The following is a 16,661-nucleotide window of genomic DNA, read 5'->3' as shown; positions in this document are numbered from 1 at the left end:
TTGCCCTTGAGTCTGGACCACGGCACATCACTTTCTGTTTTCCTGCAATGCCTGCTTCTGTCTGCTGAATCGCTAGACACTTCAAGAAGCAGCTCAACTGTCCCTCCTTTGTGACTCTCTTTGGCAAGTGCTCCAGCTGCAGCGGACTTGGGGCAAACCTGCTCACTTGCTCCCCCTGCACACCGCTTCTCCATCATTGTGGCACTGTGTCATTGTCACCTGCTTCCATGTCTGCCCCGCTGGGTGCAATGTTGGCAGATTCCATGTTGTCCTCACCTCTGTGTTCCAGAGGGGGTCTTAGGGACTCTTTGCTACAGGAGAGCATGCTTCCTGGCTTCTTGCCTTGGTGCTGTTCCTCTTGATCCCCAGCCATGGTGGCAGTCAGAGAGGGGACCCTGAGGTTTCCCCAGAGCACTACACTGTCTGTCTCCCCTTACTGCAGAGTCAGACATTCGGCCCAGCAAGCTCTTAAACTGGTGCCAGCAGCAGACCGAGGGCTACCAGCACGTCCACGTCACCGACCTGACCACCTCCTGGCGGAGCGGCCTGGCCCTGTGTGCCATCATACACCGCTTCCGGCCTGAGCTGATGTGAGTCTGGGGCCCAGGGTGCACCTGATGAGCTCCTCCCCAGGGGGGCCCTGGAGACAAGGGAAACCAGGGCTGTTCTACTAGATACAGAATCTTCAGAACTTGGTTCACAATTTCTCTTTGCATATTTTCGATTTGTTTTTTCTTGTTCGTGTTTTCCTCTTTGCACTGATTAATCAGCCCACGACTCATTTGATCTGTGTTCTTAACATGCGAGAAACAAAAGTGACCCAGGCTCAGCGGCTATACTTGTCCCCCCACCCCCTCCATCACCACACTTGGGAAATTGGAGCATCTACACCTCAAGGGGACTCTCCTCTTGAGGCAGGAATTATGGGCAAGACCTACTTCTGGGGGGACTATGTGAAGGTTTACAGCCAAAATATTAGATTTGAGACCCAGCGCGATTAGCTACGTAGCATTGGGCAGGCCACTTACCTTCTCTGAGTTTGTTTCTCCATTTATAAATTGGAAGTGATGTCAGGTTCCTTAGGAAGATTGAATCACGCTGGTGGAAATACCTTGTGATGTTGAAAGCACAATGCACCTATTGATGTTGCGTTTAAACCAGCGCGTGCAGAGTGACCTCGCACCCATGAGCACGTTCCTCCAGAGGGCTGGGAGGAGACCTCCCGAAGGGTGGCCAATCGGTGCCTTTAGGAAGGCAGGTCGCCTTGAGAAGGGGTGGGACTCACATTTATTACTTTACATGTTATAAGTAACTTGACTCTTTTTGTTACTAGAAGCCCATGTTGGTCTTATAATGGAAAGAAAAAGAACATAAGGGAATTATTTAAAAGTAAAGTACATTTCCCAAAAGTGGTGTAAATCATTTTCTGATGGTTTTCAGCCCAGGCAGCAGTGACATTATCATGGTCCAAATCTGGTTTTGTCCCACCCTGAGTGAGCAGGACAGCGTCTTCCGACTGAGCCTCCTGGGGAGCAGGGTGCGGGGTGTGATTTGGGATAGGGGTTGGGGCCACTGCTCCTTCACCCGCCATCTCTGCCTCCCCTGCCTGATTTCCACCTTGTTTTGATTCTCTAGCAATTTTGACTCTTTGAATGAAGATGACACTGTGGAGAACAACCAGCTGGCGTTTGACGTGGCCGAGCGTGAGTTTGGTATCCCCCCAGTGACCACAGGCAAAGAGATGGCATCAGTCCAGGAGCCCGACAAGCTCAGCATGGTCATGTACCTCTCCAAGTTCTACGAGCTCTTCCGGGGCACCCCGCTGAGGCCCGTGGGTAAGGACCTGCTTCTGGACCAGGCTTCACTCTGCCCTGGAGTCATTTCTGCCCTGTGCCCATGTCTGGCTGCTCTTCGCACTGGTGTCTTCTGGGCCTGACCCACGTCTTCCCTTTACCTTGAGGCCAAACAGGGGCGGGCCCTACCCACCTGGACCCATGGATGTCAGTTGGTCTGTGTGCGGTGCCACATGACGCTGGGCACCTGCCCCTGACGTTGGGAGGTCTCTGATAGAGCTGCACCAGCTCTCCACTCAGGCCATTTACATCTCTAGTTGCGGGGAGAGAATTATTTTGGAGGGATCTTGTAGCAAAGACACCCCTGAGCCCTCGGGTAGCTGTGGCAGGATCCAAATCTCAGACATACTTTTACTTCCTAACAGACTCCTGGGGAAAAAACTATGGAGAAAATGCTGACTTTGGCGTGGCCAAATCATCCCTCCCTCACAACTATCTCAACCTCACGTTTCCAAGGAAGAGGACTCCACGAGTAAGTCCGGGCTTGGTTTTCGTTTAATTTCTCTTTGCACACACATGGGACAAGGGGATTGGAGACAGTCCTGCTCTTGGTCTGTTTCTGCTGATAAATTATACAGAAAGTGCTCCCAGGAGACACCAGTGAAATTCAGTTTAGTAACTGAGTGTTTTTGCGAGTTTCCCTGGTATTTCTGGCTTGCCCAGCTTCAGTGGCTTAAAAGTGGTTCTAGGGGAGGTCACGGTAGATCAGCTCTACCTCCTAAGAGGAGAGGAGGGGACACTGTCTCACTTCGCTAGGCAGTTTCTTTAGATCAGGACCCAGTGGCCACTTAGTGGCGGGGGTGTATGGTGACGCTACATTCACGCAGTCTGTTCTATTCATTTTTACATTTATTCAACAAAAGTTTATTGAGCCTCACTGAATGCCACCATTAGGGCTAAATTCCTTGTTTGATTTTGATGAGGGGAGAAAATATACAGAGATGAATAATATGTGGGCCTTGCCTTTGAAGAGCTCAGAACCTAAGAAAGAGGTTCCCAAACTCTCCTGACTTATGGTACCTGAGAGTCTCTGTAATTTTTGTTCACAGTGCCCCTAGATCAAAAGAAATACCTTACTAAGAAGTTCCTCTTAGTAAGTAGTTAAGTTCAAATAACTTAGTAGGGGTATTTTGCAAGGTATGTAACTGACTCTACCAAGCTTCCCTAGAAAATGTAAAATTTTCTGCGGCTCCCCTGTGAGTGTACCATGATGCCATGGGTTGCCTTGGCACCCAGTTAGGGAAGTATGGGCCTACTGAGAAATTATAATCTCATTTGAGTGACAGCATCTCTGTGGAAGGAAAGCACAAGTTGTCTTGCTTACTGTGCTCATGGTACAGATTTTAAAAAGGAGTCCCAGGGATGTTCGCTGGCACCAAGTTCTCCCTCCCTCTCCAGCATGCAGGGCGGCCCTCCCTCACTCAGCAGAGGGCAACAGGCCTCTGCATGTCTCAGTGTCTCTGAGCTGCAGACAGTCTCCTAACCCCTGGCCAGTCATGCCATGCCCTGCCAGCCCCTCCGCCCAGGGTGGGGTCAGGGCCCTGTGGCCTCCTCCCTCTCTCTCAGCTGCATGTGCTGTGGTCACTTTTTCCACTGAGGTCTGTGCTCCCTGGAAGGCTGTAAGCAGTTGTGCTAACTCCAGGAGCAGGGTCCGTGCCTAATGCTCCACCACACCCTGTATATGGGAGGGGATGGGCGAGCCAAGCGAGGCCTGGGGAGGAAGGTGTGCAGGTCTGCTGGGGTTTCCCGCAAGGCAGCTGAAAGGCTGAGACCCAGCTGCTCTGTCCTTCTCTGTGCCCCATGCTGCCCACCCCTGTGTGAGGGCTGTGTCGCCCACCACATGTCCCAGGAGTGAGAAGTGTCTTCTGGAGACCAGTCATAGGCCTGTTTCACCCCACTCCACTCATGTTTCTTCCAAAGCCTGAGAACCCCACTCTGGGCTGCCCCATCCCAGGGAAGCTGATGTGGCCTTTCTGGAAGCTCTCTGGGCCAAGCATTTACTGCCTTTCTCCATTCGCCTGGTTTCTACCACCACAACGGGGCACAGCAGGGGGAACTGGAGAAGACTGTTTAAACCTTGCACTCACCACACCTCTGTTTAAAGAGTGACCAAATCAAAAGGGCCTGGCCAGCTCTGGCTCAGGAGGTGGGAATGGTCAAAGGTCAGTAGTCAGCAAGGCTAGCCAGGCCCTCCATGGCTGCTGGGGCCTCGCTCCACCATCCGCTGGCTCTGCTAGGAAATGCCGGGGAGCAGGGGCACTCTGCCTGACCAGCCCGGACCGATTTTGAACCATGTCTGGCCTCCTTGAGGGTATGCCCACGGGCCGCCTGTCTTGAGAGAAGAACCGCAGATCTGATCCCTCCCACAACCCCACTTCATGCCCCCAATTTGCCCTGCTCTTCGGATGGGGAGAGAGATTATTAGGTCATTGAAGTATCTTATTTGTCCTCTCTTAAAGCCGATTGATTGCCTTCTCTGGGTGGGATGGCAAGTTAGCAAGGCCAGTGGGTCACATGTTCCCTTGGTCATCACTGAAATGCCCCAGCAATTGTCCACTTCTCCATGCCAGGGCAATTAAATCCACAGCCCTCGATACCCTAGCTCATGTGCCCGGTGGACTACAGATCAGGGCTGGCCCCGCTTGCATGGTTCTCCACCTAAGTGCACCGTGGTACCTGTACACAGCCACATCTGTAGCCAACCTCTCCCATTTCTCCCCGCCCTTCCCTCCCCCTCACCAACTGCCAGAGTTGCATTGTGACATGGGAATTGAGCAGCCCACGTTTGTTCACAGTGAGGCATCTTAATCTGAACAAGGTTCATTGTTTCTCTGCTGAGCCAGTCATAAAAATATCTCTCCTTCCTAGTTTTCATTGCTGGTGTTAAATTTTTCTCTCATCTCTGATGCTGATAATGTCAAAATCCTAGCAAGACTGACGAACATTAGTCAAAATAAGACTTTTCCTCTACCAAGGACCATGTTGACATTTAGAGAGAGTAATTTTCCCATCCGTCCACCAAGAGGGTTGTCCCTCTGGTAAGTGGTAACGATGGGGTTGATTGATTAGCTCTGAAGACTGGATAGTCCAAGCTTGTGAAAAAAAGAGCTTGAGATTATAGTTTTCCCTTTTATTTTTTATCCTCACCCAAGGATGTGCCTACTGATTTTAGAGAGAGGGACACACACCCACACACACACACACACATGGAAACATCGATGTGAGAGGGAAATATCAATCACTTGCCTATCATACACCCCCAATAAGGGATCGATCCCACAGCCTAGGTATATGCCTTGACCAGGAATTGAACCTGCAACCTTTTGGTATACAGGATGATGCTCCAACCAACTGAGCCACCTTTCCAGGGCTGTATTTTCCTCTTAATAAGCCCTTGGTCTGCTTGTGCACATGTGCCTCAGATCCTGGTCAGCATCTAAAAGCCTCAGGGCAAGTGACAATTCCTGGAGACTCCATGCACCATAGGTGACACCTGAACATATGTGGTCTCTGCCCTCACTCTCCTAGACCTGCCTCATGTGGGTAATGCCTGCATTTGTGCCCACTTCAGCCATTACACACGGTATGTTACGTACGCACTCAGGGTACCTGATCTTTTTTCCGTTGTGAGCCCACTCCTTGGAGGACAACACAGCATAAACGTTGTCACTTGTTCCTGAAAAGCCCATCCCAGAAGCCAGGTGAGCAGCCCCAGGATATTTATCCTGCTCAGCTGACTGATTCTGACCCAGGTCCGTCTCCAGCACTGCCCCTGGTAGAGTGGAGTGCACGTGACTCATGCCAGTGTCCGGCCTGGAGAGTCTGGGTCTCCCTCCCAACTCTCCTCTCCTTGACCCTCCTGCACAAATACTCTGCAAAGAGCCAGGGGTTGCTCTGCAAGAAAGTGCTCCCTCCACCCAACCATTCAACACACATTCACTGAGTGCCTATCTTATGTCGAGTCCTATTCTTGGACCTAGGGGGGAGAGCAGGAGCAAGACAAGCAAGGACCCTGCCTGAGGGAACTGCCCTTCTGGAGGGGCTTCTTAAGTTCCTCTCACTCCCTTTCCCCAACTATTCTCTCAGAACAACCCACCAAGCAGCCAAATCCCCCCGTGAGCTTTCTAGTACTTCTCAATTCAGAGATCTGAAGAAGGCTTAGGAGAGGCCAGAGGACCAGGTCCTGATGCCGCTGGCTCAGCAAGCACAGTGCCCTTGAGCAGCACCCCCAGCCCCTCCAGCCTCTGTGACTTGCAGGCTGATCTCCCCTGCCCCCTGTACAGCCACGGCCCTAGATTTTGCGCTGACTTACAGAATGGCCATGCACGTTGAAGCCTTAGGTCTGCTGGGGAGTCACACGTTTCAACCTCTCAGGAAGTTCCTTTGCTTGCGTGAAAAGTGATTATAATTATGACCATGGCATTGCTGTGCAGACACCATAAATGAATGTGTGCTGCAAGTCGGAGCACATCCTCTGGCACACGGAAGGGGGTCCAAAAATGACAGGCTATGCCCTTCGTAAGCACAGATTAAATAAACAGGCGCCTCTTCTGAAGAGATGGGCGAAACTGGTTGGATCGAACGCTTGGGTCGGTACTGCAATCGTGATTGACGTAGCGCTTTACAGAAGACGAAACAGTTGCCTGTATATCTCACTTGCCCCTTGTGCCGCTTCTAGAGGAAGGCAGGACGTGTGCTCTCATCCCAGGTTTGGAGACGGGAAACTCGGGAGTAGGGAGACTGAATTGCAATATCATGCAGGTGGGGAATGTCAAAGTCAGGACTAGAATTCAGGTTTTCTAATTTCTGCTAACTGGCACCAGCCTAAGTGATGGTGTCTAACACTTAGACAGCACTTTATATTATAAGAAGTGTTTGACATACATGATTTTATTAGTTGTTACAACAATTCATGAGCTAGATAGTCCAATATCTTATAGGTGAGGAAACTGAAGTCAGAGAAGTTAGGTGATGTCCCTAAGGTCACACAGTCAGGAAGTCACTGGGGTCAGAACTTGAACCCATGACTTCTCACTCCTCTGCCATTGAAGAAGAATAGAGCTCTCTTGCCAGTGTCCCGGCCCTCTTTCTGTATCCCCTGACAGCCCCCCGCTCAATCCGGTCATTGCCTGCGATGGCCACGCTCTTTTCCTGTGACCCAGATCTGTATCTCTCCAGTACTGGTCAACTAAATATAAAGTGTGTTCGCTTTAGGCTAAAATCACACTATGTCAGGCAGTATGGGAACATGGTTATTTTGTGCTGATCAAATACATGACCACATTGGTAGGTATATATCTAATTTTTTTAATGGAGATACCAATTACTTTAATAAATGAGTGCTGGTATGTAGACTCTCACAAATCATTGGGTAACCATGGTGAGAAATTCAGGTGAAAGGCATGGAAAAATTAATAGGAAAACCAAGTGAGTTATTGGTTTATTCTCATGCTCTGTCTGAATGGACACAATAAGTTATTTTCCTCTTCCTTGCACCCCAATTCTTGGTAGAACAATATAGAGCCCAAGGAGATGGGGGTGCTGAGGCAACTTTACTTCCCAAATAGAGATATCCAGATAAGAAAAAAATCGGTAATTTCTAGGTTTGCATTTTCTTCACCTTTTTGTCTTAACCTGGCTCTTAATTGAGAATCAGTGCTTCCGTGATAAACCCACAAGAAGAGCAGAGCCCGTTTTGGTGTGCCTGCTGCTCACCTCCCCACAGAGACCATATTTTACTGCCCCGCAGGTCAGGCTGAAGCGAAGGAGCTGCGGTTGCCCCTTGCACTTCCTTTATTCCCTCTGAAGGACTCGGGGCCTTCTCAGGCGCTGCTACAGGACATGCTTTGCCCAGGAGAGCTTTCCAGGGGCTGTGGCTAACATCCTGGGTCTGGACCTAGAGAGGCCCTGAGGGTTGGAACAGTCAGGCGCGCCCGAGGCCGTTGAATGAAGAAGAGAGAATAAGATGTGTTGCTCCCTGAGGGAAAAGCCAAGTCCTCATTTAAGATGGCAACAAAAAACCACTAGAAAACCCTCAGATTATGCACCAAGGGTCCTCGCTTTCCCAGGCTGCCGTCTCCAGGCCCGGCTGGCGTTCACAGGCGGTGGACTAGGGACCCAGACAGCCTGTGCCTCTAAGACCCAGTGTTGTTGCAAATAAGGTCATCTGTTTCTCTTGGTGTTTGCCCAAGCGTTGGGGCTGAAATAATTTCCACTCACAGAATAATGATTTATTGGAAGCTGAAGAAAATGTGGAAAGGAAAGCAGGGCCCTTTGATCTGTTGTTTTTTTGCTGCCTGAACAAGGGAAGGATCAAAGTTTTAAACAAATATCAGTGACTAAACTCTGGCCGATCTTGTCTTTAAAAACAGTAAAGGTTCTGGTAAATATGGGGAGGGGTCGGGGTGAGAGGGAGTGTAAGAACTGGGGAAGCAGGTGCTTTCTGTCGGAAGCAGGTGAGTTTACAGCAGACCATGCCAGGGACTCCAATGTTATTGTTCTTGTTGTTAACTGTTATATACAGTACATTATCAAATGTTACAATGATTTACAAAATTATTAGTATTGGTCCAGAACAACTGGGAGATGAAAGAATCCTCCTGTGATTGGGCAAGTTTAGAGTGTATGGGGCAGATGGGGCTCCAGGCCTGGGCTTGAGGGAAGAGAACGGCCAGCAGCCCTTGCTACTGCATCCAACGGGGAATGAAGGCCGGGTTTAATCTGGGCCTGCGATGGAGGGCCCTCTGAGGGCAGGGAGGCCCCCAGCAGGAGGGATACCCAGTTGGTGGGGATGATTCCATGATTCTCAGGGGGCTGGCCATTTGGCAAAGGCCCCAGCTGAAGAATGGTGGTAGAGAGGTCTAACCTTGGTGTCGAGAATGGTCTTACCCTGCCATGTGCAGAGGAGGTAGGAAATCCAGCCCCCCAAACCTGTCCCAGCCCACAGCGTCAGCACAGCCTGTGTGGTTTCTCTCCTGCCTTTGAGAATCAAGCCTGCCAGTGGGTGGCCTTGGGTGGTCCTTACAGAGGTGATGTGATGGGCTCGGGTGGTGCGATTTAAATGTCCAGATTCAGGTATCAGAAAGTAGACTGTAAAAGAGTATGATAGGGCAACCATGTAACTTATTGTCTAAACCAGGGTGCTTCTGAGAGTGAAAAGCAGCACTATATTACGCCAGGGGGAAAGAGCAATAAGTCAAACTCTCCTGGGCACACTGGGCTGTATCCTCACTGCAGTGTTCAGAGAAAATCTGGTGCTACGTTGAAGTTAAAACATCGTGCAGTTAAAATACAGCTGAGGCAGCCTGAATGGCAGATGTAATTCGCCATCCAATCCCTGGGTGGCTGCTCTGAGTCCCAAGAATCCTGCCTGTGAGGCCAGCCAGTGTCGGCTCCTTGTAGGAGGTGGTCCCACAAGGCAGCACCCCGAGGGGCTTCAGCAGGCCTGGCTGTCACTGCCCTGAGCCTGAGGCCGCATCCACAACAGGGACGACCCCCGCCATGTCACAGGGAGTCTTGTGCTTTGGGATGCTTCAGCACAGTTTGGGGGGTGATTTCCCACCCGCACTGCGGACACTGGCCCCCAGGTGGAGTGAGGCCCCTCGCACGGCGCCCGGACAGAGCTCTGTGTGGCATCAGTCACGGCTCAGGGTGCCTCACGCCCGCCCATCTCCTGGGCGGGCAGGGCCGCGTGCTCAGTGCTGGCGCAAGGCCGTTCGCGAACCGCAGTCCTTGGTGCCCTGAGCTCACTGTGCTTTCCTGGCCGTTGCAGGTGGACAGCCAGACCGAGGAGAATAATGACATGAACAAACGGAGGCGGAAAGGCTTCAACAACCTGGATGAGGTTGGTGTGCACAGGGTCAGTTTCAACAAAGACTGTTGCCTGACAGCCGGGAGCCCAGGCCCGCCCAGCTGTGGCCGCAGCCCTGGCCCTCTTTGCTTCCCGCTCTCAGGAACCACTCCGTTCCAAGCTTGACATGATGGAAGAACAGTCGGGCTCTGGTCCCTCCTCCACTCGCTTCCTAGCTATGTGACCTTGAGAAACAGAGCCTCCCAGGGTGGGGTTCATGTCTGTGAAATACAGATGATACCTTTGAAATGTATGAAACTTGGCAGGATTTTTAAAGGTTAACTAAGAAGATGTTATATAATAAGCTGGGCATGCTAACGGGCACCTACGCTAATCAATAGATAATCACTCTTAATGGTGAGTGGTAAAGAGGCACCAGCTGACCCACTTTTTTCCTCAACGTTGTTTCTGCCATTTGTGTTTTCTGCACTTTCAGTCTTTAAGGACCATGTCCCAGCGCCCACAAGTGCCACCTTCTGGTGACAGAAGAAAATCACAGGCTACTTTGTCAAAAGCAAGCACGAATTTCTCTCCTCCTACTGAAAAATTGATCAGCAGAAAAAGAGAGTATCAGTTCTGCTTCCCCAGGAAGCTCTTTAAAGAGACCTGAGTTATACCCCTCCCTTGAAAAGGCCGTTCTCGTCCCGCAAAAGCCAGCCCGGATACTGTCAGTGAGCTGCAGGACGCCTGCTTCAGCGCGCCTGGTGGCTGCTGTCGTAGTCTGGTTTGCATAATGCATTGATCCCTGAGTTATACACTTAGAGAAGACTTCCACCTCCTAGGTCAAAGAGGTTTCACTGCTATATATTTTTATGACATTGTTGCTCACGTCCATGACTGACTTCATGGGGAAACCTTGACTGGAGTCAGGCCCCTGGTTCTCACAGCTGAACTTTGTAACAAGTGGAGCCACAGAGTCCGCCCTGGGCGACAGGGGACCTGCCTATTGCTCGGCCCATGTCCTGGGATGCTCAAAGGGAGATGCTGATATTAAAAAGTCTGGAGGTTAATTCATGTCTTACAAGGAGCACAAAGACTCATTTTATCTGCTGAGTTCCACTCAGGCTTGTTGGAACCTTTTCTAGAATTTCTTTGGGTGGTCCCTTCAAGAGCTATTGCTTCCCCGTCTCTTGGCCTGGTGTGAGCCAGAAGCCAGTAGATAGGGAGATACTGGTAACTGAGAGGAGGAAGCAGAGGCTGGATAACAGGGCAGAAGAGGAGTCCCACTTCCCCGGTTACGGGCATTGGCACTCGCCGCAGTGCCTGTGATCTGCTCTGACCTCAGGAGCTTCCCGTGCACGCACTTTTTCTCAGGGAAGTCTCCTCCTGCCTTTCATCTGGGGCTTGTGTGTGGGGGTGTTTGTGCTCTTTCTGTTGAGGGCCACAGAGGAGTGGAGTGTGGGAAGAAATCTGGTGGCACCTGTCCCTTCTGAGCTGGCGCTGGGCTGTTTTCTGGGCCAGCTTGTTTGCTTCCAAGTCAGATTCAACCAAACCAGCCTCACTATCATCACTTGGCAGCTGGTTAAAAATGCGGAGTCTCAAGGCCCAACCCCAACCCACAGAACCGAATCTGCTTCTGAGGGAGCCCCTGTGACTCATGTCTGGGAAGTGCTGTCTGCATGACCCACCGTCCTGGCCGGCTTTGGCCTTGTGCAAACAGTGGCCGCCCCAGCAAACCCGCCCGCCCTCTGTGCACTCGAGGCTGTATTGCTATGAGAGTTACATTTCCCACTTTGAAGTGGGGAGTGACTCCGGTTGGTGTTTGCCCAACACTTCAGAGTGGCTGTGCACACAGGCTTCCCATGCGGCTGCTGCTCTTGGGGATATTCTTTAAAAGCCGTTGACTGTAGCTTGCTGCTTCCAACGAATTTCTTCTCAGTGAGCACATCTTTGTTCTTTTGAGAACGTCCGTTTCTGTGCGGGAGATTCATTGTCGCCTGGGGAAAGCAGGCTGCCCGCCTGACACCACAGTGCCGTTTACACTTCGTGGCCTGTGGGGCAGATCCTCTGCAAGGGGGAAAAGACATTCCATGAACACTGGTCATTCTCCAAGTCTTACTTGAGACTAAAAGAAACCTTGCACGGAACTCCACTTTGTAAAACACATAATCAAGTGGTCACAGCCAACACCGCCCCAGTCATTAGGCATGTTGGTACCACGCACCCTGATCCCCAGCAGTGAGAGGAGCACCTTGCCTCTGAGGCACGCTTCTCCAAAGTCCACAACCCCGGTCTGATCGTGAAAAGGCACCAGAGCACCCAGGTGAGAGGGCTTTGCACACAGTAGCTGGCCAGTCTCCTTCAAAACTGTCGAAGTCACAAAAGACAGAGAAAGATGGAGAAACTGTTGCAGGTGGGAGGAGACCAAGGAGAAATAATGACTTAATTCAGTGTAGGATCCTGGGGTGTATGCTGGAGCCACCCAAGGACAAGCACAGAAAAACTGGTGCAATCCAAATCCAGTCTATGATTAATAGAGTCCTCCCTTAATTGCTTGGCTATGATACCGGTTTCATGATTACTGCAGATGCTGACATTACCTGCCCCTGGGTGAAGGGTATGCAGGAACCGTCTGTGCTATCTTTGTAACTTTTCTGTGAATCGAAAACTATTTCAGAATTAAAAGTTGTTTTTAAAAGATAGCAGCAGCAGAGCCGGACAGGTTGAAGCTGGGAGTAGGGTACAGAGGAGAAAGCAGAAAGAAGCCCAAAACCTGCGCCTGACTGACACCCCTTTTGTTCCCCTCCTCCCTGCACTGTTCACCCCTTGGAAGTCACAGGATGAATTTTGGAAATAATTTTGCACACCACTTCATTACTATATTTGATTTTATTTTGCAACAACTCATCCACTTTACAGATGAGGAAGAAAACTTCAGGGAAGTTGATTGCCAAGGTCACTGGGCTGAGAAGTGAAAGAGTCAGGATTGAAACCCTAACTCTGAAGCTCCCAAGCCTGGGTGTGCCCACCTTTGGGAAAACATACCCCTCCTGGGAACATGGTCTCCATTGGGGCCTCACTTGCTGTTTGTGTCTCACTTCCTCAGACCATAGAGGGCCTCCTTCTTCGGGAAGGTAGTACCCCATCTGCAGACCCCAGGGCCCCTCCCTGATATCTGGGTTCTGGGACCCAACCACCAATGCACTGCTCTGGCCTTTGCAGCCTTCAGCCTTTTCCAGTCGGAGTTTGGGCTCCAGTCAAGAGTGCGGCAGCAGTAAAGAAGGTGGCAATCAGAACAAAGTCAAGTCCATGGCAAGTCAGCTGCTGGCCAAGTTTGAGGAGAGCTCCCGGAACCCTTCACTCCTGAAGCAGGTGAGTCCATCGTATGCTCCCTGGACCTGCCTCCTTGACGACCAAGAACTGAGAAGCCAGAAGAAGGGTCCAGGCTAGGGGTGGGTGTCAGGTATGCCAGCCAGGCCTGGCTCAGGTGAGCCTTCTAGACCAGGAGTCAGCAGTTTTCTAAAAGGGGCCGCATGGCCAATCCTTCAGGCTTGGGGGGCCATCTGATTTTTCTTGCAGCTACTCAACTCTGCCATTATAACATGAAAGCAGCCATACACAATACATAAACCAGTACACGTGGCCATGTTTCAGTAAAACTTTATTTATAAAACATGCAATAGGCCAGACTTGGCCCAAGGACCGTAGTTTGTGGTGCTTGTTCTGCATTAGAGAAGAAACCCTTTTCCTAGTTTGGTTTCACTGTGCAAGTATGACTCAGTCTGCACCCGCCTATGAGACGGTGCAGCTGGAGGAAGCTTTGAAGGTGCTGCTGCCTGGGGGAGTGCTGAGCTCGTGGTGAGAAGCCTTGTCCAAATACGGGGAAACTGAGTCACAGGTCTTTGCTCCATGTGGGCCTGCAGGAATGGGGGCCAACCTCCCGAGTGCTGTGGTGCCGCCTCTCCATGTTCCCTCAGGTCAGGAGGCAGGGCTGTGTGTCTGGCCAGGGCCAGGGTGCGTCTGTGGGCGGTCAGCGCTGTGGTGAGGCGGCAGACTGAGCTGACTTCTCTCGGACTCTGGTGGGGTCTGCGCTGCACGGTTCGGTTTGCTGCCCTTAACTCCCCTGGGATGCCGCTGCCACATTACCAAGGCTGGGGCCAGGGGTCGGTTTTCCTTTGGAGAACACCTGTCACATGACAAAACTAGGTTCCTCTCAGCAGGAGGGCAGAGTCAGGTTAATTAGGTTTTTAGAGGTCATCATAGATGTTTTCCTGGTCCTGATGTGAACCATGCCTCTTCCAGGAAAAAAAAAAAAAGACCTTCCCCAGGAAGCAGGGTTATTGAAGGGGGCCATTTTCCTGAGACTTGTCACTCTAAATTTTTTTCAAGCATCTCTTCTGGAGGCTTGGGTCCTTGCAGCCCCAGTGTTGCTGATGGACAGTAGCATCCTGTCCTGTGGTAGGCAGGAAGCTTTTCCGTCTCCAGGGGAACTCCAGGCCCGGCCGCCCCGGCCTGGCATGGGCTCTGGCAGGGCCTGTCCAGTGCCCCATGTCTGAGCCAACAGCACAGCGCCCCTGAATTCACGCATCATCCCAGAGGAGGGGACTCTGGGACTTGCTGTCCACAGGGGCAGAGAGCCAGGGTTCAGGTTTCCTGGCGGGCCCCCCCCGCCAAGCTCAGCCCAGGGCTCTCTCTGTGTCTCTCTCTGTACCCGAAAACTCTCACTCCCTGCCTCTCTTACTCTCGTCTCTCCGAGTGTCTCAATTTGACTCAGCCTTTTCCTTCATGTTTCCTGTGGCTGCTTTGGGGACTCACCTTCCTCCTCCCAGGAGCGCAGCATCTCGGGGATAGGTAAGCCTGTCCTGCGCTTGTCCTCTGACCCTCCTGTTAACTCTCGCTGTCTCAAGCCAGAAGAGCCCACGACCAGCCCATCACCTCCTCTGAAAAGGCAGGTAGGGCTCCTTCCAGTGGATGGGGTGTTGGTGAAGCCAGAGGGGACCTGGATGCAGAGGGGGGTGGGGCTCTGTGGGCCCCTGCACACCCCAAATAGGGCTGATTATAGGTTCTCTGGGAAGGTGGGCACAACTTGAGGTCCCCCACCCTTATAGGTAAGAATAACCAAATATGCAGCATCTTGAAATACATGCCATTGACCCTTCAGCCAGTCAGCGGTATTGAATGACCAACTGCTATATGCATGGTACTCTGTTCGCTTGGGGAAAAACACACCACACCACATCCTTTGTCTGATGCCCCTGGAACACATAGCTTTAGTTGCAGAGCACTTAAAGAGGCTGATTTCTAAGTTGATGAAAAACTGGCAGTGATGGCGGAATGGGTTTTGGTGGCCGACTGGCTGCATGCATCGAAGGGGTAAGGCTGGGATGTGGGGCTGCCCTCCCCAGGTGCCTCAATAGATGAGGACCTGCTCGGTGCGCCAGGAGGCAGCTGGGAGCCAAGGACTGTGGCTCTCTCCAGCTAGATCTCTGGGTTTGGAATCTGAACAGAGTCATTATTACTGACCACAGCATTCAAAGATGTCTGGTCAGCATAAGAAATTCTCTATTGCTTCCAGGCAGTGGAGGTTGAATGAGGTCACTGTGGTTATAAAGCAGAGATTTTGTCGGAGTGTATAAGAATTACCTAAAGAGCAATTTTTTTTTTCAATTAAAAAATGGGTGTTTAAAAAACATACCAATATCTGGTGCCCATCCCAAGACCAATTGAATTAGAATCTCTGGAAGTCAGGCCCAGTCTTGGGGTGTTCATGGAGAGCGCCCTAGGTGGCTTTAGGGTACACCTAGGGTGGAGAGCCAGGGCCACACAGGCTTCGTTTGGTGGGTGTAGAGGGAGGCCCAAGGCTAATGTTAATGAGAATGTCAGATTTATATAATGTTATGAACCGATGTCACCCCAATACATTTAATTTTTAAAGACTATTCTTCCCCATTTAGTTTTCTTTATTTTATTTTTTAAAGAGAGGGGAAGGGAGGGAGAAAGAGAAACATCAATGTGTGAGGGAAACATCGATAGCTTGCCTCTCACATGCCCCCAACCAGGGACCTAGTCTACAACCCAGGCATGTGCCCTGACTGGGAATCGAACTATCAACCCTTTGATTTGCTGGCCAGCACCCAACAAACTGAGCCATACTACCCAGGGCTAAGAAGTTTAATTTAAAAAGAAAATATTTTTAAAATTAAAAAAATAGATAAAAGGAGATGCCAGGTGATTCTGGTGCAGGCGGCAGAACATCAACACCTGAGATTTATTTGGAATCTTACTTAAGGCAGCACCCGGTGCATCCTTGGTCCCCAGTCCTCATGGAGGTTCCTTATGTTTTGTGGGGGGTGGGGGGCTATGAAAGGGCCATAGTAGGAAAGGAAGCTTGATTTTCCTTCTCCCCAGTTCCCCTCGGTGGTTGTGACAGGGCATGTGCTCCGAGAGATAAACCAAGTGTCTGCTGGTGGAGGGTGCCCGAGCCGGCCCTGGAGAGCCAGAGCCAAGTCTGACCTGCAGCTGGGTGGGCCAGCAAACTGTGCTGCTCCGCCTCCTACCTGCCAGGGAGCACTGGCCCTCTCTGGGGTGCTGCGGAGGCTGCAACTAGTGGAGGAAAAGATTCTCCAGGTGAAAGCCTCACCCTTTGCCCTGTTTCTGCCTGTGTCTGGGGAGCCTTCTATTCCCCCTCTTCCTCTGCCTGCTTGGGCTGGGTTCCTTATCCTACCATTCGAGCATGCCCTGTCCCCTGCCCCATGCCCTGCTCTGTCCCCTGCCTGCTATGTGGACAGTGAGACATGCCTGTCCCACTGCCTCCAACAACCCACCATCCTACTCTCTGTCACTACCTCTTTTTTCTTTCTCCTTTCTTGCCTTGACTGCAGAAGAGGGCTCAGAACTTGGCCAACAGGGAATTCCACAAAAAGAACATTAAGGAGAAGGCGGCTCACCTTGCCTCCATGTTTGGACATGGGGATTTCCCACAGGTAAACGGGGCTTTCAGAGCCCCCTAGGGGCCTGGG

General features: G+C 51.3%; 1 protein-coding gene across 13 annotated transcripts in view; it reads left to right on the top strand.

The window, feature by feature from the left end:
* Positions 1-16,661, top strand: part of MICAL2 (microtubule associated monooxygenase, calponin and LIM domain containing 2) — a 214,867-nt gene that overhangs the window by 105,544 nt on the left and 92,662 nt on the right. For 7 of the 13 annotated variants that reach the window (XM_045194029.3, XM_045194031.3, XM_045194032.3 and 4 more), the window contains 8 exons: positions 443-590; positions 1,636-1,835; positions 2,219-2,325; positions 9,625-9,711; positions 12,865-13,014; positions 14,472-14,594; positions 16,051-16,269; positions 16,524-16,625. In XM_045194029.3, the coding sequence (XP_045049964.2) occupies positions 443-590; positions 1,636-1,835; positions 2,219-2,325; positions 9,625-9,711; positions 12,865-13,014; positions 14,472-14,594; positions 16,051-16,269; positions 16,524-16,625 (1,136 nt within the window). The remainder of the gene's footprint in view (positions 1-442; positions 591-1,635; positions 1,836-2,218; positions 2,326-9,624; positions 9,712-12,864; positions 13,015-14,471; positions 14,595-16,050; positions 16,270-16,523; positions 16,626-16,661) is intronic. The other 6 variants (XM_045194040.3, XM_045194035.3, XM_045194038.3 and 3 more) reach the window with 4 other exon arrangements.

Source organism: Desmodus rotundus, chromosome 5, assembly GCF_022682495.2.
Source record: "Desmodus rotundus isolate HL8 chromosome 5, HLdesRot8A.1, whole genome shotgun sequence".
In the NCBI taxonomy this organism is placed as follows: Eukaryota; Metazoa; Chordata; class Mammalia; order Chiroptera; family Phyllostomidae; genus Desmodus; species Desmodus rotundus.
The sequence above is the reverse complement of the archived record's forward strand: the minus strand, read 5'-3'. Positions and strand labels throughout refer to the sequence as shown.